This window comes from Pogona vitticeps, chromosome 5 (genome assembly GCF_051106095.1).
Source record: "Pogona vitticeps strain Pit_001003342236 chromosome 5, PviZW2.1, whole genome shotgun sequence".
In the NCBI taxonomy this organism is placed as follows: Eukaryota; Metazoa; Chordata; class Lepidosauria; order Squamata; family Agamidae; genus Pogona; species Pogona vitticeps.
The window spans coordinates 692,912-719,003 of record NC_135787.1 but is presented as its reverse complement, the minus strand read 5'-3'; the positions used below and the strand labels follow the sequence as shown (position 1 = coordinate 719,003).

The window sequence follows — 26,092 nt, the reverse complement described above, 5'->3', positions numbered from 1 at the left end:
GGACCGGCCGGCCGGCTGCTCTTCCCTCTGGCCCCACACCCATCAAAGCAGGCCGGAGAGGAAAACAGCTCCTGGGGGGCTGGTGGGTAAGAAGCTGCATTCCTCCCCCTTTGGATTGCAGAGGAGATCACAGGCAAGCCAGTGGCCAACATGCAGGGGGAAGACCTCCTCGGCTCCCCTTCTGTGGGATCCACAAACATGCCAGCTCTTTCCTGGGGCGCCTGGGGGGGGGTTGAGAGGGGACCTGTCTTATACGTACCTGTTAGAACTGCCCTGCCTACCCTGGAAGCTGTAGCCCTGCCGTCACATTCTCCCCTCCTGCGGCTCCATCCCAGACGGAAGATGCACAGCGCGCAAAGGCCCTGCAGGGTTCCCCGGAGGTCTTGCTGTGGGGTGATCTCCCCCCCTCTCCCTCCCTCCTCACCTGGGCTGCCTACGAACCCAAGCTCCTCTGCCTTGCACCTTCCCCTTGTCCTCAACCAGCATCAGGCTGCCGGCCTTCACCCCTGCCTGCGGACTGTACTCTGCGATGAAGTAACCCCCCCTCCCGAAAGGCTGCCAGTGCGGCCCGGGGTGGTGGTTTCCAGCCATCCCAAGGGGCTTCAGCCTCCCAGGGGCTGATCCCCTTGGAAGACAGACGGTCCTATAGACTGGCCTCCTCGGGAAGTGGGCTTGTGCTCTTGATTCCACAGACACCCAAGGTGCAGGTGCTGGCAGGCGTGTGGCGCCTGCTCTTCCTCAAGTCAGCCCCGGAGCCACCCCTTCCTGGCACCCCCTGGGCCCTCTCTGTTGGGGGGGGGAGATGAGGCTCCTCTCCCCTGGCTTTGCTCTGCACAATCCAGAGGCTTCTGCCACCTGCTCTGTCCAGGGATGTTACTTGGAGGGCCTCTTTGGGGCCCGCTGGGCTCTCTGGTTCTCCCCCCTCAGGGATAAAAATGGCACACATCTGCTGTAACTCCTGAGGGGAGAAGAACCGATTAATAAACAGAATCCCTTCTGGATCCGAGACCTAGTCAAAGAGCAGGCTTAAAGGTCAGTTACCCTAAATGCCAGCCATCTCCTTCTGGACAGCTAACTCTGCCTTCATCTTTGGGGCTGCCCCCCACCCCCGGCCATCTACCCCTGTAGACCCAGGTACCTCCCAGGTAACGACCTGGGGCAGCCGAAAAATACTCGTAACACACAAAATAAGATTTGTGTTTTTTCCTGGTGTCAGAACTTTATCATAAGACACACCTGGTTGTATCAAAAATAAAATGTGCTTTTCTTAAAAAGCAGTAGTAAGAGGAGAAAGAAGACAGCAAAAAAAGAAGAGAGGAAACAAGTATTTTTCATTGGGGGCCAATCAGTTATTTTGCCTCAAGCACTCTGGATAAGGTCCTGGCTGGTGAAGCTAATTCTGCCTTGCCCAGAGATTTGGGGGGGGGGGGGGAAGACACCCACTCCTCTTGATCTGCAACAGACCCTTCCCCTCCTGGGCAACGTGGAGACCATGCCAAGTAGCCAGCAAGGGCCAGCTAATCACTGCAGAGATCAATGGCAGAAGGGCTCCTTAGGCAGGACCCTCTCCAGAGGGCAAATATCCAACTGAAATGCAGAGTAGCAGCCTCATTTATGGGGCAGAATTCCTACTCTAAAGAATGTAAATGGATGAATATCCATTCATGAGCTGCAAATGGTGTTTAAGAACTAATGGCTGACAAATGAAGGCCATTAGCAGAGCAATCCCATGGGGGAGGGCATGCCCCAGCAGAGCCACTGGCTGGGTCTGGAAAGCAGCTTCTCTTTGTCCACATGTGGATTGGGCGTCTGGCCGCGATGCAGGGCAGGGTACCCGGAAGACTCCCAACCTGCCTCTCCTCGTCATCTTTTGAGCGGTTCTGAACGGAGGCTGAATGGGACACCAGGGATTTCCCTGAGCTGAACTGTTTTGCCGGTCCATCTCCTCCAGCTCTGACTGGCAGCAGCCATGGCTGCTCTCTGGGGCTTCAGGCCCAAACCCTCTCTTGAGGCAGGACCTGGGGCTATGCCTGAGATTATGGGCAGGTGGTGGTGGAGAGACATGGAACTTGGAATCTAGCTGAGAAATCAGTCCTGCCTCTGTGTGCCTGGGAAAAGGGCCTGGCTGAAGTAGTCAAAAGTTGCTTGGTAATTGTGTGTGTGTGCGCGCGCGCACAAGAACACCTGCCTCTTATCTCCTGGGAAAGCAGCCTTCAAGGCCATGCCTGGCCAGTTCCCCACCACTGCGGTAATTGGGGAGAATGAATGGCTTCAGCTGTGATGCTGGGCGGGGGGGGGGGGCAGTAGTTTAGAGAGAAAAAGTGCTCCTGCCTTCCTGAACATTCAAGAAAATGTGAAGCCTGATTGGTGGGAAATCTGGAAGGGTCCAGAACAGAGTGTTGGATGTATGGAAAGGTTGGCTGTTGTAGGTTTTTTGGGCCATTTAGCCGTGTTGTGAAGGTTTTTGGCCAAACAGCCCGAAAAACCTACAACAGCCATCGGATCCCAGCCATGAAAGCCTTCAAGAATACATAAAGAAGGCTTCTTTGACTGGCTTAGGAGATCCTAGGCAAACCTGCTGCTCTGCTGTGGTCAGCTATAGGGACACACTCTGTGCATGCTACAAAACTATGCTGTTCGCCACACCGACAAGCAATGTTTCCCTCTAATGTCCATGCAGGCAGGCTTCCGGCTGTGAATGGAAGCAAACTGGTGTCAATGCTGGCTCGGCTCTCATCGCCTGATCCAGAGCTGTACATGCACAGCTTAGAGGAAACATTGCCAACAACTGAATCTTAGGCAGAGAAATGTAGCTCTCTACAGTTTTCCTAACTGACAAGAATGCAGCAAGTTACACTTCTCACAGCCTGGGAGAGGAATATGCGGATCAGCTGCTCCTTCATGACTGCAATCACCCATTCATGGCACCGCAGCAAAAACCAGGGAGAAAGTGATGTTCAGTTTCTTTTTTTCCCCTTTTTTTGCATGTCTACCTTGCCAGGCAAACAAATTCCACCACTGGCAAGACTCCTCCTTCCTTCCTTCTTTCCCAGTCGATGTCCTTTGCCTAGCAGATGGTGGGTTCCGCGCTGCCTGCTTCCGACTGAATTCATTTCCCCTTCTCCTTTTCCCTCTTTGCAGATGGATTTCCCGCCCCCCTCCAAGTATCAACTCCAGCCCAATACGTAACAATCATGTTCTCCGTTTCCAAATTCTAATGCTCCCCCCCCCGCCCCTGCCCCAAAGAGCACAAGAGACATTGGCAAGGAACAAAAAACAGAAAAGCCTCCCGAACGAATGGCCACCCAGGAGCATAAGGACAGAAGCCCATCCAAGACCAGGACTGGGGGGGAGGGGGGGTCCCAGGGAGCCGCTCTGCTTCCTTGAGCAGATTGGGAGAACCACCCCAGTTCAACTGGGCAGCCCTGGCTGCCTCTCCCTCAGCCAACCCCCAAGGCCCCTGCTAGACCAAGGCTGGCCTCCTCATTAACACCTCGTCAAGCTCCCATCCCTTAACACCTGCAGCACAGCATCTCCCCACTGGGGGGGGGGGCTTTTGGCAGAGAGTGTTTGTAGGTGAGAGAGGAAGACCAAGGTATGGTAGCCTTTGAGAAGGGGGGGGGGAGAGAAGGGGACCACTTGCCTTTGCAACCTCTGTGTGTGTGTGTTTGTGTGTGTTTGTGTGTGTGAGAGAGAGAGGGGGGGGTTGTGATTTTTTTTCTTTTCTTTTAAATATGGAATCCAAGGGATTCCAGGAAGGGAACAGGAGAGAACGGAACCCAACCCCTTGATGAAGCAGCCGGCTCCCAGCACAAGTCTGTCTAAAAACCTCCCAAGGAGGAAAGCCAAACCCTTTGGAGGGGGCCGGGGGTGGGGTGGGGGAGTGGGAGTCCCTCCTTCCCTGTAGCAAAACGGCTCCCAAGTTCTTTTCTTCTGCCTCTCTTACACCAAGCAAAGTTGTGTTGTGCCAGGGTCTCCCTGGCCCTTTCGAGATCTTCGGACATCCGGAGCCTCCGAGGCCCTCCAGGCCAGAAGACTGCATGGTCGGGTCAGAGGACCCCAATCCTGCGGTGCCAAGGCTCTTTCCCCCCCCCTGCCCTTGCCCCCCCCCCCCGGCCAGAGGAAGACCTCTCTGGCTGCCTGCAAGAGGCAGAGAGCACACCCAGGCCTGGATCAGCCAAGGTGGGCCACCTCTTTTTCCCACGGGCAGCAGCGGGAGGTCCCTCCGCCCCCCCCCCCCAACTTGGAAGCAAAAAGGCAGCCCCAGGCCCTGCCCTTTTGCCCCCCCCCCGCCAGATCGGCCGCCTGAGGTCAGCCTGGAATGGGCCGCGATGGCAACGGGGACACCCAGGAGCCCCGGAAAGAGAGGGAGAGAGAGAGGGAGGGAGGCGCTCATCCTTCGGGCCCCACCCTTGACCTGGGCAGGACATTCCCCGGTCTGGAGGAGGGCCCCCCCCCCACAGGCCCCAAAGGCTGTCCCCAAGCACGGCGACGGCCCCTTCTCGACCCCCCCCCCCCGAAGGGCCAGGCTGCCCCCTGCTGTCCCAACCACGTCTCTTCCCGGGCCTCTTGGCCCCGCTTGCCTTGGGGGCCGCTCACACGACCGACCCGACCCTGGGCGCCGTGTTTCCGTCGGTGGGGCGCCCGCAGCGCTTCCAACAGAAGGAAGGGGACACCCACACGCAGACACCCCCCCACCCCGTTCCCGCTCCCCGCAGCCCGGAGAAAAGAGGCCGCCTCTCATCCCGGGGGCCGCGCAAAGAGGAGAGCCCGAGGCCGGGATGGGGGGGGGCTTCGGGGGGGGGCGCCCGTCATCCAGAGCCGCCCCCGCCCCCTCTTCCTCTTCCTCTTCCCGCCTGCAGGGGGGGGGGAAGAGGCGGCCCCTCCCCAGGGATGGCAGGGCGCCTCCTTCGAACTGGGCCGCCCGCCGCTCCTCCGCCACCCCCGCCCCGCAGACGACGCGTGTCTTCCCCTCACGTCTGCACGCGGCCTTCCTGACGGGTGAAGGCGGCGCGCCAGGGCCAGGAAAAGCCGCCCCCCCACACGAAGAGAGAGGAGGAGGAGGAAGGCTCCCGCTCGGCCGGAAGCGGAAGTGGGGCGACGCTCCGGCCGCCCCTCTCTCTGGTGACGCCACACCGGCTCGGGGGCGGGGCGACCCGGCTTCATCCCTGGGCGCGAGGCATTCTGGGACTGCAAGATGGCGGCTCTGGTGGTCTCCCGGGCTTCGGCGGCGGGGGTGAGCAAGGGGTCGGCTGCGGGGGGGGGGTGGGGTTTGAGGGGGAGCCCCCTCCCGGTGTGAGCCCCATAAGTGGCGGGGGTGGGGTGGGGGGGTGGAGGGAGGCTTGGCGGGGGCCGGTTCTGTGCCCTTGGCTCGGGTGGGCTCCAGGGTGGCCTCCGCCCTCGTCCTCCTCTTCCCCCCTTCCTTCCTCTTCCTTCAGGCCTGGCCGCGGGTGAGGGCCCCGGGGGCGCCTCCTGACCCCGCCGCCAGGGAGGAGGGCCGCCGCCGCCGCCGGAGGGTGAGGCAGAGGCCGCAGCGCCCCGAAAGGGAGGCGGGCCCTGGAGGCCAGGAAGGGGGTGGCGGGGAGTCGCCGGGGCGCTCACCCGAAGCGAGATGGGGCGGGAAGGGGACCAGACCTTGGGCCCTGCCTGTGAGCCTCCTGGCGCAGGGGTTAAAACCGCTGTCCTGCAGCCAAAACTCTGCTCGCGACACCCGGGGTTCAAATCCCAGGTAGCCGGCTCAAGGTTGACTCAGCCTTCTATCCTTCCGAGATCGATAAAATGAGTACCCAGCTTGCTGGGGGGGGGGCAATGTGCAGTCTGCATGATTGACTTGCAAACCGCCCAGAGAGTGCTTGAAGGGCTATGGGGTGGTACATAAGCAGCACGCTTTTTGAGTGAGGAAAGGCAAGTTTGGGGAACTTTTAGGACCCCACCCCACCCCCACTGCAGGTAAGGAGCACAGGGTAGAGGCTTATGCAGCGGTGCACAGCATGGGTCAGAAAAGGACCCCCTCTCTCCCTCCCTTCTCATAATAATCGGGCCATTTAATGATACTGATTGCAAATAGATTTGGGACAAAGTGTTTCTTCATGCAGCTAACTGGCAATGATTCATTTAGAATATTCCCTGGTGAAAGATGCAAGGACGTCTCTAGTTTAGACGCTTCTCCGATGGGATTAAAGCAGGCCCATGGGACGATTGAAAGGGTACTTCCCTGCCTCCGGATGCTGCTGCTGCTGCTGAAGGAAAAAATGTAGGCATCTTGGGGAGAGGAGGTGTCTCCTGGCATCTCTTGTGGTTTCCCCCTTGGCTGCGGAGGGGCTTTGGGAAGAAAGGGAAGCCTCCGCTGCTTGTCTCTTGAGAAGGAGGTCTGCCTCAGGGTGGCTGTGATGAAGACCCCAGGTGGTCCATGTCAGCCACTCTCTCCTGTTTCTCTTGCAGCGTCTCCTGCTTCCTCCAAGTGGCGGCATCTGGCGAAGCCTTGGCACCTCAGCTGCAGGGCTGCAGAGGAAAGCCCAGGTGAGACCGTCCCTTCCCCTTTCAAAGGGGACGAGGTGCTGCATCTCCTCCCCCCCCCCTTGAGTCTTGGTCCTCCTCATTAAGCAAAGGATGAGAACGGCTTAACTCTGGGGATCCTTCCACAGTGGCAAGAGCTAGCAGTACGAGATGGAATTTTGTGGGCAGAGGGACCCAAAGCTCAGTAGGTAGAGCACCTGCTTTGCTTCCCTAAGGATCTCAGGTTCAGCTCCTGTTATCTCCAGTTAGAAGCATTAAGCGGCTGCTGATAGGAAAGTCCTTTTTGCGCCTGCGATTCTGAGGATTTACTGCCAGTCAGCTGCGACCATACTTGACTGTTGTGGCCTGAGACAGTTTTCTGGTTAGGTTTGGAAGTTAAAAAGTAGTGGCTTGTCCGCTAAATGGGTGGGGTATAAGTCTAAACCAGGGGTCTCCAAACTTTTGACCGTGAGGGCCACATTGGATATTTTAATCTTTGAGGGTTGAAGGAACAGGAACGTGTGCACGCACCCACCAGTCTGCATGCATTCCCGCCTACCCACACGCACACACCCCCTCACAAGGGCTGAAGGGAGCAGGACAGATAAAATGGCAAAGTGGCTGGATGTGGTCCATGGGCCATAGTTTGGAAACCCTTGGTCTAAACAAACAAAATAAATAAAGAGGAAAAAAAATCAACAAGGAACCCTTCGGCTGTGTTGTATCTTTTCGTAACTGTTTGTTTTTCTGCACCTCTGTCCAGTCTCTTCCCCCGCGCTGCCCAAAACCAGCGTCCATGGTTTCCTTTGGGCTTCATTTTAACCTCCCTGCCTCCAAAGGAAGGAGGTGGGGAGTGAGATGGCTTTGCCAGGTGGGCAAGGATGGAGGTGACACAGCTGTCTTCTGTTCTAGGCAGAGAGCCCAAAGGCGGAGGGAGTGTTCCCAGTGACCATGATCCCAGGGGACGGGGTGGGCCCGGAGCTTATGCACTCGGTCAAAGAAGTCTTCAAGGTGAGAGCGTTTGCTTCCTTCTGGGAAAGGCGGAGTAACCTCTTTTTCCCGAAGAGCCTTGCTTTGAGGTGGTGCTTTTAGGAGGAGATGGAGGAGGAAGCTTTGGACCTGGTAGTGAAATGAAGGCTCATCATCTGTGTTCAGCCTCCAAAAGAGCATCTTCTCTCAGAGCAAGCCAGTGTGCTTTAGAAGGGCATGAATGCTGGGTTGCTGGAGAAATCCCTCTCCGCTTGCCTGCTCACCCAGGACTGATCTTGGGAGATTCCTCCACGTGTGCTGGTCCTGATGGGCTTCTGAGTCAGGCAGGGAAGAGACCCCGTCTGGCAGGACAACCCTCCCAGCGCGCCGCCTGGCCAGTCAGGACTACTAAACCCCTCACCACCTCCCCTGGTTCCCTGCAGGCAGCTGCTGTTCCTGTGCAGTTTGATGAGCACCACCTGAGTGAGGTGCAGAACATGGCTTCAGAGGAGATCCTGGACAAGATTCTGGGCTCCATGAACAACAGCAGGGTGGCCATCATAGGTATGGCATGGGGGGGGGCAGGGGTTGGTGGTGGGGGGAGCAAGGTTGCCTCCTGGCTGTTATGCCCCTACCTCTAGAGCCTTAGAGCTACAGGGGCCTGAGGAATGGACCGGGATCCTGCCTGCCTGCCTGGCTGCTGGCTGCTGCTTTCCTGCTGCTTGCGGGCGGGAGGATTGCCAGGGGCTTCTGGGAGCAAGGGCCCCTCCTCCTCTCTCATCCTGGGGGCATCTCTTGTACTTGCAGGGAAGATTCACACTCCCATGGAGTACAAGGGCGAACTGGCCTCCTACGACATGCGGCTCAGGTACACTTGGGGAGGAGGAAGCGAGGGTGCCCAACGGGGGCCTCTGCGCTGCCCAGAAACAACAGCAGCTTTGAGGCAGAGGAGAATGTGGGCGGGGGGGGAGCAGGATGTTTGAGAGGCTGAGGCCACCTGGGGGTGGGCAGGCCCTGTCCCTGAGAGTTGTCTCCCTCTTGCAGGCGCAAGCTGGACCTCTTTGCAAATGTGGTTCACGTGAACAGCCTGCCTGGGTACAAGACGCGGCACAACAACCTGGACCTGGTGATCATCCGGGAGCAGACGGAGGGCGAGTATAGCTCCCTGGAGCACGAGGTGGGCACCCGGCAGACTGCCACTGTGGTTTGGGTGGTCCCTCGGTCTTAGTCAGGAGGGCCCCCTCTGTGGGGACGGTCTGGCCTTGCGTCCCCCAGTGAAGAAAGGGCACGCTGAGCGGTGGTGAGCGCTCTTTCAGTTCACACGTATTGCAGAAAGGGGAAGGATGTGACCCCTGCAGGTGAATGACTACCTCTGGAATTTGGAAGCGAGGGAGCAAGGAAGAAGGAAGGAAGGTATCGGAGCTCTTTCCTGTCCAGGTGGGCGGGCAGCGAGCCTACCTGCCCGGTTGGGAGAAGTGTCACAGAGTGTCTCCTTGGCTCCGAAGGAGACGGATGGGCTCTGCAGACTCCCATTGAGTCCTTCAAGCAATATCACTCGGATCTTCACCCATAGAAGCTCTCGGGACAGCTTGCGGAAGGCAGCTTTGTACTCTTGAGTAGGGGCGTGCCACTTGTAGCCCTCTGCCTATTCCAGGACTGCAGCCCCCACCAGTCCTAGCCGGCGTGGCCCGTAGTGAGGAATGCTGGGATTTGCAGTCCAACAGTATCTGGAGGTCTCCCTCTGGTTGGCAAAAGGGAAAAGGATGGAAACTCAGGTGACCGTTCTTTAAGTCACTGGTTCTTAACGTGGGCGATAATGCCCCCCAGGGGGTGATTTCATTTTTCAGGGGGGCGGTAGAACAAAAAGGGGCGGCGTGGGGGCGCTGGAGCAGAAGGGGGCGGTAGGGGGGCGCTGGAGCAAGCCAGACCTGTGAAGATGGCTGCAGCCTTTTTACAGTGTGCATGAATATATATTTTCCTCCAATCTTAATTTAGTTTCAGAGTTTTCGTCTTGAAATTTTTAGTTCCTGCATTGCAGTTTGTTTTTATGCCCTTTTTATATTTCTTTTTGCGTCTTAAAATTCACTTGCAACTAAATCATTAAATGTTACTTTTTGGGGGCATTTCATTTTCTTGGAATTGAATTTTGTTTTCAGGGGTCATTGGATTTAAGTGTCATAAATAAATAAATAAATAAATAAGATATCAGCGCAGGGAGGGGGGGCCATGATAACTTCCTCAATGGCTCAAGGGGGCGTTTCTTTCAAAAAGGTTAAGAACCACTGCTTTAAGTCACCCGGTTGTGTGCAGACGGCCGGAGTTCAAGGGTTCCCCGGCAAGAAGGAAGGCAGAGGGGCAGCGAAGCCTCCTTTTTGCTATGTGTACTTTTGGGAGGCTTGGCGTATGGGGGGGGGAGAATCGCTCGCTGGAGGGAGCCTTCACAAGGCTTGGGCTTCCTCTTGTTCTCGGGCTCAGAGCTCCAAAGGGGTCATTGAGTGCATGAAGATCATTACCCGGGCCAAGTCCCAGCGCATCGCCAAGTTCGCCTTCGACTTTGCCACCAAGAAGGGCCGCTCCAAGGTCACAGCCGTCCACAAAGCCAACATCATGTGAGTGGGGAGGGGAGGGGAGGGGAGGGGGGACTGCCAGCGGCTCCCTCCCAGCACCCTGTGTCTCGCTGGGTGTGGATTCATCAGCTCTCCTGCCGCCCAGAGGCACCCGTCCACTTTGGGAGGGGGCCGATGGTTTTCCACAGACATGTGTTTCATCTCCCTGGTTGGTTTGGATGGTCTGCTGATGGAACGTGGTGCTCCTTTACCTGTTCCCGACCATTTGGAGGGGGAGGAGCAGGGATTGGGGCTCCTCGGCATCTACGTGGTGTGGGAGTGGAGGAACACAGCAGGGGGAGGGGCCTGTGTATCGTTGGGGCTGGACGGGCAAAGAAGCCGCGCCTTATGACGCGTTCCCCCCCCACACACACACCAATGCCTCTGGGTCCTTTCTCCAGGCTGCAATCCTCACGGGAGTCTTTCGGCACGGGTGGTAGCCTTGCTTTTGACCCTCTGGTTACCTCTGTGGTGCCCCGCATGGGGTGGAGGTGCCCACTAGGCTTGGCTGCCTGGCTTGGCTGCTTCTGCCTGCCCAGCTTCTGCCCCCCCCCTACATGAGCCATCCAAGGCCTCTCCTTCCCTTTCTCTTCTTGCCTGTCTCCAACCGTTTGGGCGGGGGGCGGAGGCCTTACATCCTGAGGGGAACCCATGGATGCCTTTGAGTTGCCAGCATGAAGAAGCAGCCAGTTTCTGCTTGCTGTGCACAACCCTCAGTTTGGGTCCTGATTCTGTCTTGCAATTTTGTGCTCTGTAGACAGCGTCCCGTCTGTCAAACAGCCGTGAGTGTACTCCTCTCTTTTTCACTTTCCACCCTCCCTCTTTCTCTCTCAGGAAGCTGGGTGATGGACTGTTTTTGCGCTGTTGTGAAGAGGTGTCTGAGTTGTACCCTAAAATCAAGTTTGACACCATGATCATAGACAACTGTTGCATGCAGGTGAGTAGGCACAAGGTCACTGTCCTTCACCCCCGCCACTCCGCTCGCCCCCCCCCCCGCCAGCCTGTCTCTCTAGGATGAAAAGGGGAAAGCATCCTGGTTGGCCAGGGGGAGGGGAGGGGGATAGGCGTGGCAAAAGTGGCGGTCTCTCCCTTCCTGTGGCCCAGGCCTTGCTCTGGACAGCGGCCCGACCCACTCCTGCCTGGGCTGTGTGGCCTGAGTTGAAGGAATGGCCTCTGGAAAGACAAGCTCAGACCTCCGGGCATTCCCTAAGGATGGGGGGCTGCTCTCCTCGGCAGAGAGGGAGCCTGGCAGGACCTTAAAGACCAATGGGGTTTGGGGACTGTACCCCACAGATCCATCAGAAGGACGGGGCTACCACCGTCCACCAAGACGTGTGACAAGCCAAACTGCCCCCCCCCCCCCCAAGGATCCATGTTGCTCCTGTGTCTCGGGCAGCCCAAAAGCCTGCTTTCTTTGCCTGGCTGCTGTTCCAGCAAGGCTTCCTTGTTCAAATGCAGAGTCTTCGGGGACATGCAGGCGGCGTGTGCCACTTTCTGTCTCGCACATCCATGCATGCTTGCTGTTGGTTGCTCTCCTTTTCTGGGTCCTGTTGGAGTCCATTTCAAGGTTTCTTTTTGAGGGAGGACAGTCCCACTTTGAAGAGCCCAAAAAGGGGACTGGACGGCTTTCGCAGAGGATGGGGCTGTCATGGGAGCAAGAAAGCCCAAGACCAGTTGCTGGGAAGGCTGGAGGGAGGCTGTGGCTCCCCTGCATCCCACCTGTGGGCTCCCCTGAGCGTCCTGCATGGGCACCAAACGTGGGCACCAAATGTGGGCGAGGCGGGCATTGGGTCCGATTCAGCATCCAGGGTTCTTTGGATGTTCCAGGCAGATGTTTTGCTTGTTCTGGGTCTTGTTGAGGAAGGCCGTCTGTGTTATACAGAGTGCCACACAGGGGTGGGCGCCATGTTGAGGAGAAGGTTTTAAACCTGAGGGTGAGGACTAACCGGCAGCTGGGTCCCAGGGATGGAATGTTTCAGGGCTGTGTGTCTCTTCCAGCTGGTACAAAACCCCTACCAGTTTGACGTCCTGGTCATGCCTAACCTGTACGGGAACATCATTGACAATCTGGCCGCTGGCCTCGTAGGCGGGGCCGGCGTGGTCCCCGGGGAAAGCTACAGCGCAGAGTACGCCGTATTTGAGATGGTGAGGATCGCGGCTGGGGGTCTTGTCTCCTCTCGCGATCGGGGGGGGGGGAGGGAGCCGGGACCCAAGGTGGCCCTGAGCCCATCTCTCCCTCTCGCTCCTCTCCTTCTAGGGCGCCCGTCACCCCTTTGCCCAAGCCGTGGGCAGGAACATCGCCAACCCTACAGCCATGTTGCTTTCCTCCGCCAACATGTTGCGGCACCTCAAGTAGGTTCAGCATCTTGTGGGAGGGACTGGATGGGCGCTGGGCTGGGCTGAGCAGTGTGGAGGCGGTCTGGGGAGGGAGAAAGAGGGGTGGGGGTCCTCAGGTGGCCACTTAGGAAGCCTCAAGCAAGCTGCTGACCCTCTGTTGGACCTGCCTCGCAAGGGGTTGCCTGAGGATCGGGCCAAAAGCGTGCAGGCCCTCAGCGGGTAAGATGTGTTTCTTGTCTGCTCCTCACCAGCCTGGAACATCACTCGACCCTGATCTCGGACGCGGTGAGGAAGGTGATCAAAGTGGGCAAGGTGAGCCCCCCCGCCCTGCCCCGCCTGTCCCCCAGACTGCCTTGCTTCGCCTCCTGCTGTGGGCCACTCTCCTCTTCCAACGGGCCCGGTTTATCAGTGGGGAGAGGCAGGAAGACTGAGCCTTTACTAGTCAGTCATGTCCAGGTGGAGAGGAGCTGGGGGGGAGGTGTTTGCTGCGATTGTCTCCGTCCTTCAGTTGCGGCTGCAGAGGGTAGCTGAAAGGGGGTGGGGTGGCCACAGCCAGTGGGGCTGTTGGGGTCCAGGTGCGCCTTTGTCTGCCTGGATATGCTTCTGCTTGCATTCTCCCCCCCCCCCCAATCCTCTGCGTGCCTTTACTCCCCCTTTGCTTACAAGCATTTTCTTCCATTTCCCTGTGTTGGATTGTAGGTGCGGACGTGGGACATGGGCGGTTATTCTACCACCTCTGACTTCGTCAAGTCTGTGATTGACCACCTGCACCCCCACTATGGGGCCTAAGGCTCAGGCCAGCCAACCGCCACCCATGGGCTTGGCTTGGCCTCCCCCAGGCGGCAGTCCCCCCCCCCCCCACTTCTGTCGTGCAAGCCCCAGCAGCCCTGCCTGGCAGTCCCATCGGGCTGAGCACCCTGGCAGCAGCATACTTCTCTCCCACAGCCCATGCTAGGAGCGGATGGGGCTTGGGGGATGTCTTTCTTCCCCTTCCAGGGGTGGTTCCCATACAGACCCGATGGCTGTGGAGCTGGGGGCGTCCTCCTCCTCCTCCTCCTCTTGATGCGACGGGCTTTCAGATTGACCAGACTCCAGGCTGCCCACAAGCGTCAGAACCCCTCCGGCCATGGCCTCTCCCAGCAGGCTCCTTGCGGGCCAGTGGTGGCTGCTCCGTCCTCCTCCTTCCTGCTGGGCAGGAGGCACACTCAAGGGTTGCCCACAGGCCTGGCCCCACAGGTGCTTCCTCCGAGAGGCTAGGATTGCACTATGGGCCCTGCCCTCCCCTCTGCTTGCAAGCACACTCCCCTCTCTCTTTGGAAAGCCGGGGGGGGGGGGCTGTTCCTTGACTGCCGCAGCGGTCCAGGCTGGTCCTGTGCTGGCACAGCTCCTTGCCAGAGCTGAACCCTACTGGGTGTCCTGCGGTCTTTCTCTGCACCCCCGGCCCTTCTGCTCCGAGGGTATTTCTTGGGATGCCTGCATCCCCTTTGCCCATTTCCCTGTTTTGAAGCTGTCTCTAGCTGGTGCTTCGAAGGCTAATGGGCAGCAGCGAAGCCGTTTGTCCTTGTCCTGATCTCTTGCGGAACGGCGGTGGTACCACCTTGCCCACTCTGATGTCACCCCCCCCAACCAGAAAGGAGCCTTTGTGAGAGAGGCTGACTTGTAAAAAATACCCATTGGAGAGACTGGGAAGCCTCTGTCTCGGGGGGGGGGGGGCTGGGGGAAATCTCGATTCCAAGTCACCACTTTTTTCTAGTAGAGGTGTGTGTAAATGTACACACCCAGAGAAAAGGGATTTGGGTGTGTGTGTCACATCTTGTAGATGGATGGGGAGCGATTTGCGTGTCCTGTTCCTCAATCACACTCGATTTGCACCGGCAGGAAATAAACACATTCGCATTTTCCCCACCAGCCCAGCCCCTTCTCTGGTGCTGTGTCTTGGGGGTTGCTACTCTAAGCCACAGGGAAGGCGCAGGGCCCTTGGGCGCCAGCTTCTGGGTTTAGGATAGCCAACCTCCTCCTTTCTGACTGCTTGGGTCGGGCCTGCTCAGCTCCCGCGGACTGGCCGGTTCCTTCAGCAGACCGAGAGTGTTACTGGGAGCCACTGGGGTGGGGTGCCCTCCGTGGGCAGCTGTTTTCCAATCTGTCTCTGAGGGCTGCCTGTGTAGAGAGTCCATGGCAGCAGTCTATCCCAGGTGTTGCAGGGCCTGCGCCATGGTGGCCCGGCTGCCCTGTCTGAGAGCCGTGTAATGTCTCAGCCACAGAAGGCAGCCGGTCCTTTTGGCCACCCAGACGTGTTGAGGGCAGGGACGCTCACCGTGCTCCCAGACTGAAGCGGGTTGCAGCAAGAGGGAGGAGGAAGCAGCTGCCCTCAGCAGGACAGCCGGTGGGCACAGGTTTGCGGGGGGCAGAATGTAGCCCAGAAAACTATGGAGCACAGGTTGGCACAGTTAAACAGCAGAGAAGGCCATCGTCTGGCAGGTGGCCTTTCATTTGTGTTCCTTGCATCGAGCAGGGGGTGGGACTGGATAGCCTTAGAGGCCCCCTTCCAACTTCACGCTTCTATGACTCTATGAAAAGCAAGAGTTTAGCCTGGACGTGGGGTGGGCACGGTCAGGACACTGAGGGGCCCTTTAAAGAATCAGGAATGTGTCTCTTTATGAACTTTAGTCACTTTGGACTGAGGAAACCTCAGACTGAAATAAGTTCCTTAGTTTTTAAAGTGCCACAGTACAGTACTCTTCTTCTTCTCCACTCCTTTTCCGTTTCCCTTCATTTTGGGAACACGTGGAATCAAAGCCACAAGGCTGCTCCCCCTAGAGCGGACAGAGAGGGCGGCCGGGGCCTGGGGCCGGTCTCTTCTCTCCCCCCAGGCAGGTCCAGACTGAGGTTCACTTTATTCACACTTATGACTCTCTTTAGCTTTTAAACATTGTCTTTTTAATTATGTAAGCTGTCTTGGTTCCTTTGTAAGGAGAAAGGGGAGGTGAAAATATATATTCAATCAATATTTCAATTCCCAGGCTGGGCCAAAGGGATGTGGATAGTTTGGTTTGGCCAGCCTTGCTTACCTTGTTCAGAGGGAGCCTTGCGGCAGTTGCACAGATGCATTTTTCCCTCGTGGGGGGGGGGGGCTCACAGAGGGCTTGGTCTTCCTCCCTTGCCTTTGGCTTATTCCATGTCCCTTTCGCAACGGTTAGTGCCGTCCTGTTGCCCTGCATCAGCTCAGCTTTTGGCATCATCCAGGGCCCCCCAGCTTTATCCCAGGACCATCCACGCATGTTCAGCTGCCTTCTCCATCTCACTCTAAATGTGAACAAAGCCCCCCCCCCCCCGGACTTCCCCTCTTTGTTCACATGCTGTTGACGGCAGTCACTCTGGAAGACCCAACGCCTAGAGGTTTGGCCAACTTCCTTGGGCTCCTGTGGAGGCCGGGTTGGAGCACAGAAAATGGGCATGTCTTGTTACGGAAGGCATCGATGGAAAGGTGGATGATTGGGGGAGTTTGTTGAATATAGTTTCAGAAGCTGTTTCTCAGGCCCAGGTAGCTTTATATTGGCCGGGAGTCGGAAACTGGCTAAAGGATCTGTTGGCTAGTTAAGCCAGTGATGTCCCTGAAGACTCACTTGAGGGCTTTTGTTTTCAAAACGGGAAGTGCAGGTTGACCACTTTGAGTGCTAGACATTGGGGGAAATGTAGGGCGTTAGTCTGGTTTGACCCATCTTCCCGGAGAGAGCCTGGAGGATGGGGCCACGCTCAATGAAAGATCTAATGGCTGCTGGAGAGCAAACAGGATTTTTGAAGCATTCATGTCTGAGACTCATGGTCTGAAAAAATTGGCAGGTTTTTAAAGTCAACCTGGCATAAGGTTGGAAAGCAGTGACTCAACCCCCACCGGGCCTGGTTTATAAGGCTGCCCCTGAACTCAGTCGGACTTTCTTCTGGATAGTCTTAGGCAGGATTGCTCTATAGATGACAGTCGGGCCGACTGATGGGAGGGAAGCCTGTTATTGAAGAAAGAAGAGCAGCTCCAGCCCAGGAGAGAAGGAGCTTGTGCTTTTGAACGGGGAGGGCCCTGCCTCGTCCAGGATTCTTCAGAGGCGGCAACTTGTCCATGGATGGAGTGATGCAGCAGATGTTGCCTAAGGTAGACAAGCCTCACAAACAGAATCTCTTCCCATCAAAGGCCCCATTGAATGGTGGTCACTGGGTGCTTCCCTAAGGAAGGGGTTGTGTCCGGTATCCATGTCCTGAGGAGCCATCCTGAGGCTGGTGGACCTGTTCATAAATGACGTGGATTCAAGAGGTGAGGCTTGCGGGCCAGGCTGATGGATTGTGAAGCAAGAGCCGGTGGTGAAGGGCTCCTGGGGTCCGCTTTCCGCTGGGGGAGGGGGCTGAGCTGGGGCGGTGGGGGGGAGGCAGGGCAAGAAAGCTCCCCCACCCGATGGACCTGCAGCACCAGAGGGCCTGTGCCTTTCAAGACCAGCTGCTCCTTAAGGTGAGCAGAAGGCAAGGAGGGTGGGGTTACTGGTGTGCTTAGCGCAGGGGTTGAGGTCTGGCTGGAGAAGCAGAGGTTGGGAGCCCCAGGACGCCCCCCCCCAGAAGAAGACAACAAGTCAACTGCTTCGAAGTATTCTCCACCTGGGAAGCCCTGAAAAGGGTTACCCTGAGTCAGAATCATCATTATTACCCTCTGCTTGAAGGCGACCCACTGACGTCCGTGGATGGTGGGCCTTACTCCTGTGACAGCTGTGACCACCTCCCTTTCATATTTATCCATTGCCCAAAGCATGCAATTGGTTTTGCAAGACAACCGCAGTCATCCTCTTCATCATGACATCTGGCTTGTGCACTGCATCTCCCCAGCATTCATTAAATGTCACTATCCTTTTTTTAAAAAGATCTTTTGATTTTTTAAAATTAAATTTCCTTTGATTTTGTTGCTTTAAAAACATAGTTCCTCTAAGGATAGGAGAAGGAGCAGCAGCAACACCACCCCTTGAAAGAATGGTTCAGGTTCTTCCCTGCCAGTATCTGCCAGGACTAAAGCTCCTGAACGGTTGTTAATTTGCATAAGCGACTTATCTGCAGGAGGCACCTTGAGTGCTGGTTCTGGGTCTTGGGCGCAAAAGGATTTGCTCACTTACCTGTGCTTGGCCTCCTGCCTGAGACACTGTGCCCAAATCGTGCACCTTGTTAGCTTTCCAAAGAACCCAAAGGTGCTCTCTAGGTAGGCCTTTGAGGGACGAAACGGTAGGATACCTGCCGCCCCGTTACAGCCTCTTTGCGTTCCGCTCTGCCTTGTAGGTGCGGACCCCCGATATGGGGGGTTACTCTACATCCTATGATTTCACCCGCGCCGTGATCGCAGCTATGACCGAGTAGAGCAAGCCAAGAAAGGATGACGGGGGGCTTTCTGCTTTCGCTTCCTAATTTATTGTGAGCCAAGTATTTATTATGGTTGTCAAAAACGCACAGTGAACAAATAAAAAGAGCCTATGTGCAGCTGTCCTGTGGTGTTGGCATTTTGTGGGTTGGGAAGAGCCATGCATGTCTCTCTGGCACACCCGAACAAGGTGCACCATCTCTAGGCCCTTCTCTGAAGCGGCCAAGTGTGTTTCTGCCTGAGGGAAACTTTCTACAGGAGGCTGGCAGCCTAGAAAAATTACTGCTGCTCTCCTGAACTGTGCAGTGCCTGGTGTAGAGCAACTCAAGATCAAGACACGCTGGGCGCTGTAGGCTCCACTCCCCATCTTTGCAGTCAGCCACATTAGGTGGAACTTTGGTACTTCCTGAAAACCAGACTCCGGTGTGACGGCTCCTGGCAGACTCTTTTTTGGAGGGGGGGAACACTTTCTTACTGAAATTGTAGTCAGGCCTGCAAATTGTCATTAATTTGGAGTGGGGTTTTTTTAAAAAAGAAAAAAAAACATAGGAAACTCATTTAAATTAGGCACCATTACCCCCATAAAAGTTACAGGGACAAGCTTCTACAGCTTGGGCTGTTGTCTCCAGGCTACGAAGCCGATGTACATTTTCAGAATTGAGAAAGGAGCCTCTGCTTGATTGCCAAAGAGATCCCATGCCAAAATAGGTCAGAAGAATATCCACCTCCATGAGAAACTGCTTACTTTTAATGACAGTTGATGGCTGTAGCCACCCCCCCTCCCTTCAAAATGGAACAGGGCCACTGAGCTGCTTGCTGACCAACATGCAAAAATCCAAGTCTGGTCTCAAGTGTGTAAATAAATGCTTGTGTCCCCTGCCAAAGGAGGGGGCTGTGTTTGACTCTAGTGGCCCATCTCCCCTGCAGCCTCGTTCGCTCATAAGATTGCTGAAGCCAGAAGAGTTGCTAGAAAAAGACTGCAAATTTTATTGTTAGCAGGTTAACCAACAAAAGCATCAAATTCCAGTCCGCCAGCCCCCAACCCCTGCTTCTGTCAAAGACACGGTTGCGGCCAGTCCAGGAGCTGGCTGGACAGTCCTCCTCCAGGCAGGCCGCAGCGCTGCCTGCCCTTGGCTCCTAGGCCAGCTCAGCTATCTCATGCAAGCATTGCCCCCCATCCCCGGTTGAGGCACAAAGGAACCCTTTTTTTTTGCAGGAGGACTGAAAGTTGCACCAGAGGCCTCAGGCTGCCACGTACTCTTTTCACTGGAAATCGAAACGCGAGGAGTGAAGGGGCTACATTCAGTTGCCTTGAAAGTACTGGACAGAAGTATATGAAGAGCACGGCCTTGATGTCAGCCAGGGGCTCTCGTCCTCAGCCGGCATTTCCACCCTAGGCTTCCTCCTCCTCCTGCTCCTCTTCCTCCTCCTCTGTTCTGGCCTTTTTCTTTTTGGTCCTTTTCACTTTGGGCCGAGGGGTCTCCTCAGCAGCCACTTTCTTCTTTTTCTTCTTCTTGGGCAAGCTCTCTTCTTCCTCCAGGCCGTTCTCGGCGGGCTCCTCTTCCTCCGCCTCCTGGTGCTTCCTCCTCTTCTTCTTCTTGGGCTCCACCTCATTTTCCTGCAGCGAGAGGGTTGGCATACGTGAGAAGAGGGCTAAGCTGCCACCCCATTCTGACTCTAAATCTCATGACACCTATGGCATTTTCTAAAAAGGAATGAGGGATATCCTAACATTGTATAAAGCTACCGAATTCTTTGGGCCTACAGCTGCTAGCCCTCACCCCTCTTTGGTATCAGCACCCTGTGGGAGAGCTCCTAAGGCAGCCTCACCTCTGCTGTCGTCTCCAGCAAGGAGTTCTCCGTTTCCTCTGCTCCCGCCAAGGCCTCCAGGTGCTTCCTCTTTTCACGCTTACGCTTCTTCTTCTCTTTCTTCTCCAATTTCCTTTTGATTTCAGCAGCCACCTGTGTTGCCTGAGAAGAGCAGACAGGCCTTTGCTGCTAGCCCCACTCCAACGCCCACCCCTCCTGGGCTCCCAGCTTGGGACAAGCACACGCTGGATCAGGCTCATTAAATCAGTTTTAGCCTCCACAGGTAGACTGGTCAGGCCTGGAAGTTCTCATCACATCCAGCACTTGGGTTTTGTCTCCCATACATCAGGATCTCACCACTCACCTCTACAACAGCCTCCTTCATAACATCGAGGTTCTTGCGAGGGGGATCCCCCGTCTCGTAGAAAGCCAGCCGCTCCTCCACCTGCTCTCGCAGCTTGTCCCCAAAGACACAAGTTGGGACTTCTGTGGAGGAAAAACAGGTCTCTGTGAAGCTGCCTGCCCCCCAATGGCAGGAAACCAAGGCCTCCCTCCTGAAAGGACGCAAGGCAGGCTTTGCTCAGACCTGAAGCATCATCATTCACTGCGTGAAATGCTGTTGACGAAAAATGTAACCATCATGGCAAAGCTGCCGAGGAGCCTGCCCGGAGGTATCAGGAGCAAGAACAGCCCTGTCCAAAGGCCTCACCTGAGAAGCAGTCAATGCGGGATGCAATGGAGCACTTGTTGGCCAAGTAGCGGGAGATGCGGCCCTTGTTTTTGGCAGCTGCCCGTCCAATGAAGGTAGAGTGGAAGATCAAGCCGTACTTAGGAGTGTTGCCCCGTGTCTTCAGAGCCCTGGAGTGCAGGAAGGGCGAGACCCTTGAAGGCAGAAGCCACTGGCGCAGGAGCAGAATCTTGCCAAGCCCGCCCACTTGACTCCAACAGTCGCTCACTGCAGCACGAACCCAGTCACCCCTTGGCCCCGTCCCAGCCCAAAACAGAAATTGCTAACCTACCACATCAAAGGGAAAGGGTTTGCCCCAGGTGGCCGCTCAGAGGCTGCGGGCAGGGCATCCCATCATGCACATGACCAGGAGTGCCTAGCCAGGGTGTCACATGCCCTCTGCCCCAGAGGCCTGCCATCACTGCGGCCCCCCTGCAGCTGTACCTGAAGAGGGCTTTTTCGGCACCTAGGATCTGCACGGTGGAAGCAGGATACTTGGCCAAATTTGTGAGGCTCCCAGCATGAGAGATGAGCCGGGCGCCCACCTGCAGATGAAGAACAACCTTCGTTATCAGAGGCTGAACGCAATTACACCAGGCTAATGTTGGAGGGAACCTGCATGCACTCCAAGTCACTGCAGCCTACTCCCCCCCACCCCACCCCAGTCTCAACGAATAGGGAACATCTTGCCGCACAAGCACAGAAAGGGACAGTAGAAAAAGTGGACTCAGCCCTACTGTCCCCTATAGCTTTTGCATACAGAAAATGAGAAGGAAGTGAGAAGATCGGCTCTACAAGGGGCCCAAAATTTTCTTTCTCTTTTCTGGCACAGATCAGCAGTGAGTGAATGTCAGCAGAGATAATTCAGTGGATTGACAGATTCACGTTGTCCATCATTTCTGTGCCCAGTGCTGTGTCCGCAACCCTCTCCCTTCCCTTCCCTGACTCACCACTTCTCCAATCAGAGCTGAAAGGCTGGGGGCCACCTGGCTCATCTTGGAGCGGAGGTATTCCTGCAGGCCTTTACGATACTCCGAGAGAGAGATGACCCGGCTGGAGAAGCTCTCAATGTTGATGAGGTCAATGGGCGAGATGTCCATTCCTGCAAAGTAGTGGGACAAGGCAGGATGGAAGCGGGCCAAGAAGCTCCCCATCCTCTTCCCGCTGCATGTGGGGCCTGTACCCAACCCATCCAAAGACAGCACCTTCTGAAGATGACCAGGTGTGAGAGCCAAACTGTGTAAAGGATACAGGAAACTGCAAGAGCCCCCACCTTTTCTTTGGCTGTTTTTCTTTTTTGGGTGGGGCACAGATCAGCAGTGAGTAGATGTCAGCAGAGACAACTCAGTGGATTGACAGATTCACCTTGTCCATCATTTCTGTGCCCAGTGGTGTGTCAGGAACTCTCTCCCTCCTCTGACTCACCACTTCTCCAATCAGAGCTGAAAGGCTGGGGGCCTGAAGGTCACTCTCACACTCAGCCTGCTAGGCAAGTCCCCTCCCTCCTCGCTTATAGGCCTAGGCAAGAACCCCAGCTCTAGAGAAAACTGCTCACATGAGATGCTGGTTCACACTGGCTTTTGATTTCTGCCACTCCCCAGCAGCCCTCAAGCTTCCTTTCCCCCACCTCCTGAGACCCAGATCCGCCGAGCCAAGAACCTCCTCCTCTTTCCCACTGACCCATGGACGAGCGAGAGGCCTCCAGGATGGCCTGAGCTTTGGTGCCGTCCATCACAATTTCCTCCAATCCCTCCAGGCTCTCCTCGCTCAGCTCCTTCCGGTTCCCAATCAGCCTGGCCAGGCGGCAGTAGGTGTAGTTGTCACTCACAATCTTAATGAGCTCTGGGAAGTGGTACCCATACCACTCTCTGCAGAAGGAATCAAGAACACAAATCAGCATAGGGGTGTGTGTGTGTGTGGGGGGGGGACCTGGCTCATCATCTTCTTACAAAGAAGCCATGGCACGGTCAGACCTGGCGGTGTTTGGCTTCTACAGTTTTCTGTTCAAACCTGGCTGTGCCAAGGAACAAGGCCCCTCTTCCTGCCAAGAAAAGCGTGTGCCCCTGCTAACGATCCAGCCTAGGGGAGTGTCGGCCTGGCTGGGGTGTATCGCAGGGTCTCTGCTTCTGTCTCTCCCACTTCTGTACAGCCAGCCCTTGTGGATTTGCTGCCTGTGGTAAGCACTGGGAGACCGGAAGGCTGCCCACTGGCCCCGAGGAAGCTTCACAAGATGGCAGGGAACCTGTGGAAAAATCCATGCACCACGGACCCACCTGACCCTCATGGAGAAGGTGTTGATGTCCTTATCCAGCTGGTCCAGGAGGCTGATAGACTGGATGATCATGTTGTCCACCCGGTTCACGTTGAACTTTACTTTGGCCCGGGAGTAGCTGTGCCCCAGCCCCAGCTGGGCCTTGGAGGCCGACTGGACGGTCAAGCCTTTGATCAAGGCATGGAAGTGCAAGCGGATCCCTGAGGGCCCGAAAGGAGGAGAAAATGTGTCCTTCTGCAGCCTGCATCCCTCCCTCCCTTCCTCCTCCCCACCCAAGGCCACCTGATCAAGCCCTGGGCTGGGTTTGCCAAAGGACTGCAAGGCAATGTCCACCTCACCTCGGGTGATCTCTGCCACCACGCCTCCCGTCTGGCACGAGTAGCCCAGCTCCTCCTGGATGGCAGCCCCAATTTTGGCATCGCTCACCCCCACCACGACCTTCTTCTTTTTGGCCGGCAAGTTAGTCTCCAGCAGGAGCCGGAGGTCCTCGTGGAGGATCCCTGCGTGGGACAGGGAAGACCAGGGTCAGCCAAGGCCCTGCCCCCCCCCCCCGGTGTGGGCCCGGCTGGCGTTTCCGCTGCCCCGGGGCTTCCTCCCCCTCCCGGGACAATATATCCCTTCCCTCCCTGCTGGGTGCGATGGGACTCGGAATCCCGGGGTGGTGGCGGCCCACGTGGGCCAGGCGGGAAAAGCCCTCCCCTCCCCAGCCCATTCCCCGCGAGACCCTTCCCCTCCGCCCCCCCCCCGCCCGGTCGCTGACCTTCAGAGACGGCGTTGATGTTCTCCAGGGCGCTCTGGGCGGACTTGAACGGAGAAAAGGCCACCAGCCGGACCATCGCCAGGAACTTGCCCAGGTTCAGGACGCTGTCCTCCACCTGCCCGGCGGGAACCGCCCCGGCCCCGCCAAGAACAACACGTGGCCCGGTGAGGAAGAGGAGGAGGAGGAAGAAGAGGAGGGCGCGCGTCCCCCTCCTCCCTCACTCTCTCCCTCTCTCTTCCCCCCACCCCGGTCGTGGTTATGGGGGGGGGGTCTGGATCCCGCCCGGTCCTCTCCCCCCCTCCCCCTCTCCCCCAAAGGCCAAGCGCGGCGCCACGTGGCTCCTTCCCCCCCCCCCAAAAAAGAAGAAGCCACCCCCTGCGAGCGCGCGCGCGGGGCCCACCTGGGGCAGGAGCAGCCCGACCTCCTCCACCTGCCGGAGGGCGAAGAGCGCGTAGCCGGCCGCGTGCTCGAAGAGGACGTGAAGGAGGACCTGCGGGTGGGGGGGAGGGGGGAGAGAAGGGAGTGATCAGGAAGATAAGGGGCGGGGGGGGGGCCGTCGCCGAGCCCAGAACCTGCCGCCCCGCCTGGCCCGGCCTGGCCTGCCCTCCCCCGGGGGGGTGGGGGGAATCGGAGGCTCACCATGGCGGCCGAGCGCGACGGCGGGGCTCCTGAGGGCGACTGGGCCGCGCGTGCCTCGCGCTCCGCGCTACGTCGAACTCAGGCAGGAAGCTCCGCCCCCCGCGCACGGGGACTGTCCAATGGCGCGGCAGGACGGGAGCCCGCCTCTCTCCGAAAGGGCCCGCGCTCCCGACGCCTTGACCAATGAGAGTCGCCCAGGCGGAGGAAGTGCTCTCTCTCAAACCCCCCCCACGGGCAGCCGTTGTTGCTTTGGGGCCCGTCAATCACTCGCCGCTTAGGAGGTCGTGGGCTTTGCCCCGGAAGTAGTACCTACCGAGGAAAGGGCGGGGATCCACCCCCTCCCGTCAGCTCTCTCTCTCTCTCCCCTTGGCCCCCCCCCGTGACCCTCTTTGCAGGCTGAGGGAGGGAGAGCCTTCCCCGGCCGTGATGCGGGGGCGGTGGCGGGGGGGGGAAAGAGGAGACGCGGCCTGTCCCGGGCCCCGGGGTAGGGTGGGGCGGGATGGGGGCGTGAGACGGCCTGGGTTCGAATCCTTGCTCCTTTTGCAAAAACCCCAACACTGAGGTTGTGTGTGTGTGTGTCTGTGGGGGGGGGCGGCGGCTCTGTGTTTGTGTGGGAGAGATGATGGGGGGCGGGGGGGCGGCCGTTTGCGGGGTGACGCTTTAGAGGTCTCCTCAGAAGGCGCTTCTGGCGAGTTCCGCGGGGCTCTTTGATACCAGGGCAGCCTCGAACTAGCTTTTAGTGCATACATATAACCCTTAGCAGAGAAAAGCACAGGCCTCAGAGAAACGGGGCCCCGGAATATTCACCCGTCGCTCAGGCCAAGCGAGGAGCATTCACACATCGTGTGGGACGGACGTCGTTGGAACACTTTCGTTTGGCCCTTCCTCCTCCTCCTCCTCCTCTTCCTCTTGACCTGGCAGACGGCCTGGTCCTGGAAGGCAGGAGGAAACTAGCCAGGGCAGGCCCCAAAACATTCACCCCAGGGAGCCGGAAAGGGGAGGCCATCCGTCAGGGCCCAGGAAGGCTACCCAGGAACGTCCCAATAGGCACTCCTTGTCCCCAGACGTTCAGGCGCATCTTGGGCAGAGGCCAAGGACACAATCGGTGCATAGCTGCTACAGGGAACCCCCATAGATCAGCGTAGTTGGCATCACTACCCAATGAGGGGCTGGATCCAAACTTGGGGTACAAACGACCAATAGGATTGTAGTGCTTTTATGACTCTTTGTATCATTATAAAACATGTGTACTGTACACTATTTTCGGGGTCTTCTCTGCTTTTAAGAGAAGTCCCAGCTGACCTTATCTTTGCTGCTATTCAAATGAAAATTGGGCCTTTGGTTCAGCTGTTGCATCTATGCCAGATTCCTTGCCAGAGAATCAGAACCCAGGTTTGGCTGGGAACAGCTCCTTCCCCAACGAGGGGATACAGAAGGGCTGCATTGATGGTCGGGATGGGGCTCAAGAGAGGGCCCGGACGGTGTAGGTAGCGACTACAGTGAGGGGCTGGGACTCTGGCAGCCTGGCTTTGAATCCCTGCTTTGCCATGGAAATTCCCCCCAAAGCAAAAAAAAGAAACAAACAAAAAAACCTCCAACCGGTTGCCAGAACCTGAATGCAACTTGGCGGCACATAACATTGTGTTCAACCAGTGTCACGCTATTTAGGCAAGGGACTCTGGTGGGGGGGGGACGCAGAGTGATCCATGGTGAAGTTAGGTTTCCCCAGTTGAACTCACTTTAGTAGATCCCAGGAGTTAGCAAAGAGCTGAGGAAATTGCCAATCTGAACTTGTTAGCACTTTGTTAAGGTAGTTGTACTACAGCCACCTTAATTACTCTGTCATGACTATCTTGCGACTTCAAGTTTCTATTCTTAAGCTTGAGGAAGTGAATCTTGTTCATGAAAGCTTGCATTTAATATTTGATTTTTAGTGGTCTATTTAGGTATCACCTCTCCTACCTTTGGATTTCTACTGCAGCCCAGATTTCCATGAGGCAGAGCTACTGTAGAGCTACCTTAACAAGGTGCAAACGAGGGCTGCCTGCTGATTTCCTCCTTGCTCACTTTTGTTCATTTAATCTCCAGCTGTTCT

The 26,092-nt window shown here is 56.9% G+C and overlaps 2 protein-coding genes and 3 non-coding genes across 7 annotated transcripts; 1 reads left to right on the top strand and 4 right to left on the bottom strand.

Annotated features, from left to right (window-relative positions):
- Positions 1 to 5,093: 5,093 nt before the first annotated feature.
- IDH3B (isocitrate dehydrogenase (NAD(+)) 3 non-catalytic subunit beta) lies at positions 5,094 to 17,909 on the top strand. 3 transcript variants are annotated; one of them, XM_078376734.1, is made up of 12 exons: positions 5,094 to 5,236; positions 6,442 to 6,519; positions 7,408 to 7,506; positions 7,908 to 8,028; positions 8,272 to 8,332; positions 8,509 to 8,641; positions 9,940 to 10,073; positions 10,905 to 11,007; positions 12,069 to 12,215; positions 12,328 to 12,422; positions 12,659 to 12,719; positions 17,712 to 17,909. In XM_078376734.1, the coding sequence occupies exons 1-12, from the start codon at positions 5,198 to 5,200 to the stop codon at positions 17,787 to 17,789; spliced, it is 1,149 nt and encodes a 382-aa protein (XP_078232860.1). In that variant the 5' UTR covers positions 5,094 to 5,197; the 3' UTR covers positions 17,790 to 17,909. The 3 variants fall into 3 exon arrangements, with proteins under 3 accessions (XP_078232860.1, XP_072858308.2, XP_078232861.1); XM_073002207.2 differs by lacking the exon at positions 17,712 to 17,909 and adding an exon at positions 13,107 to 13,347; XM_078376735.1 differs by lacking the exons at positions 7,408 to 7,506; positions 17,712 to 17,909 and adding an exon at positions 13,107 to 13,347.
- An 844-nt stretch (positions 17,910 to 18,753) lies between these two features.
- Positions 18,754 to 24,115, bottom strand: NOP56 (NOP56 ribonucleoprotein). Its single transcript, XM_073002206.2, has 12 exons — positions 23,998 to 24,115; positions 23,759 to 23,848; positions 23,359 to 23,473; positions 22,937 to 23,098; positions 22,600 to 22,798; positions 22,007 to 22,194; positions 21,277 to 21,428; positions 20,771 to 20,871; positions 20,309 to 20,457; positions 19,964 to 20,085; positions 19,621 to 19,761; positions 18,754 to 19,408 (listed from the first exon to the last, which is right to left on the bottom strand). Exons 1-12 carry the CDS (start codon positions 23,998 to 24,000, stop codon positions 19,184 to 19,186), a joined length of 1,647 nt encoding a protein of 548 aa, XP_072858307.2. The 5' UTR covers positions 24,001 to 24,115; the 3' UTR covers positions 18,754 to 19,183.
- Positions 19,847 to 19,919, bottom strand: LOC140707929 (small nucleolar RNA SNORD57). The gene has a single exon (XR_012088058.2). It is a non-coding gene; the product is annotated as a small nucleolar RNA SNORD57 (small nucleolar RNA).
- Positions 20,176 to 20,246, bottom strand: LOC140707930 (small nucleolar RNA SNORD56). Its single transcript, XR_012088059.1, has one exon. It is a non-coding gene; the product is annotated as a small nucleolar RNA SNORD56 (small nucleolar RNA).
- On the bottom strand, positions 22,380 to 22,519 carry LOC140707932 (small nucleolar RNA SNORA51). The gene has a single exon (XR_012088061.2). It is a non-coding gene; the product is annotated as a small nucleolar RNA SNORA51 (small nucleolar RNA).
- Positions 24,116 to 26,092: the final 1,977 nt, after the last annotated feature.

Bases quoted from the DNA above. Each gene is read 5' to 3' on its own strand.
- NOP56 (XM_073002206.2), bottom strand. The intron at 23,099-23,358 runs GTCAGCGACCGG...TGTCCCACGCAG, and splicing joins CATCAACGCCGTCTCTGAAG to GGATCCTCCACGAGGACCTC. The intron at 22,195-22,599 runs GTGGGTCCGTGG...TTCCTTCTGCAG, and splicing joins ACCTTCTCCATGAGGGTCAG to AGAGTGGTATGGGTACCACT.
- IDH3B (XM_073002207.2), top strand. From the start codon at position 5,198: ATGGCGGCTCTGGTGGTCTCCCGGGCTTCGGCGGCGGGG. The intron at 8,333-8,508 runs GTACACTTGGGG...TCCCTCTTGCAG, and splicing joins TCCTACGACATGCGGCTCAG to GCGCAAGCTGGACCTCTTTG. The intron at 12,720-13,106 runs GTGAGCCCCCCC...GTTGGATTGTAG, and splicing joins AGGTGATCAAAGTGGGCAAG to GTGCGGACGTGGGACATGGG.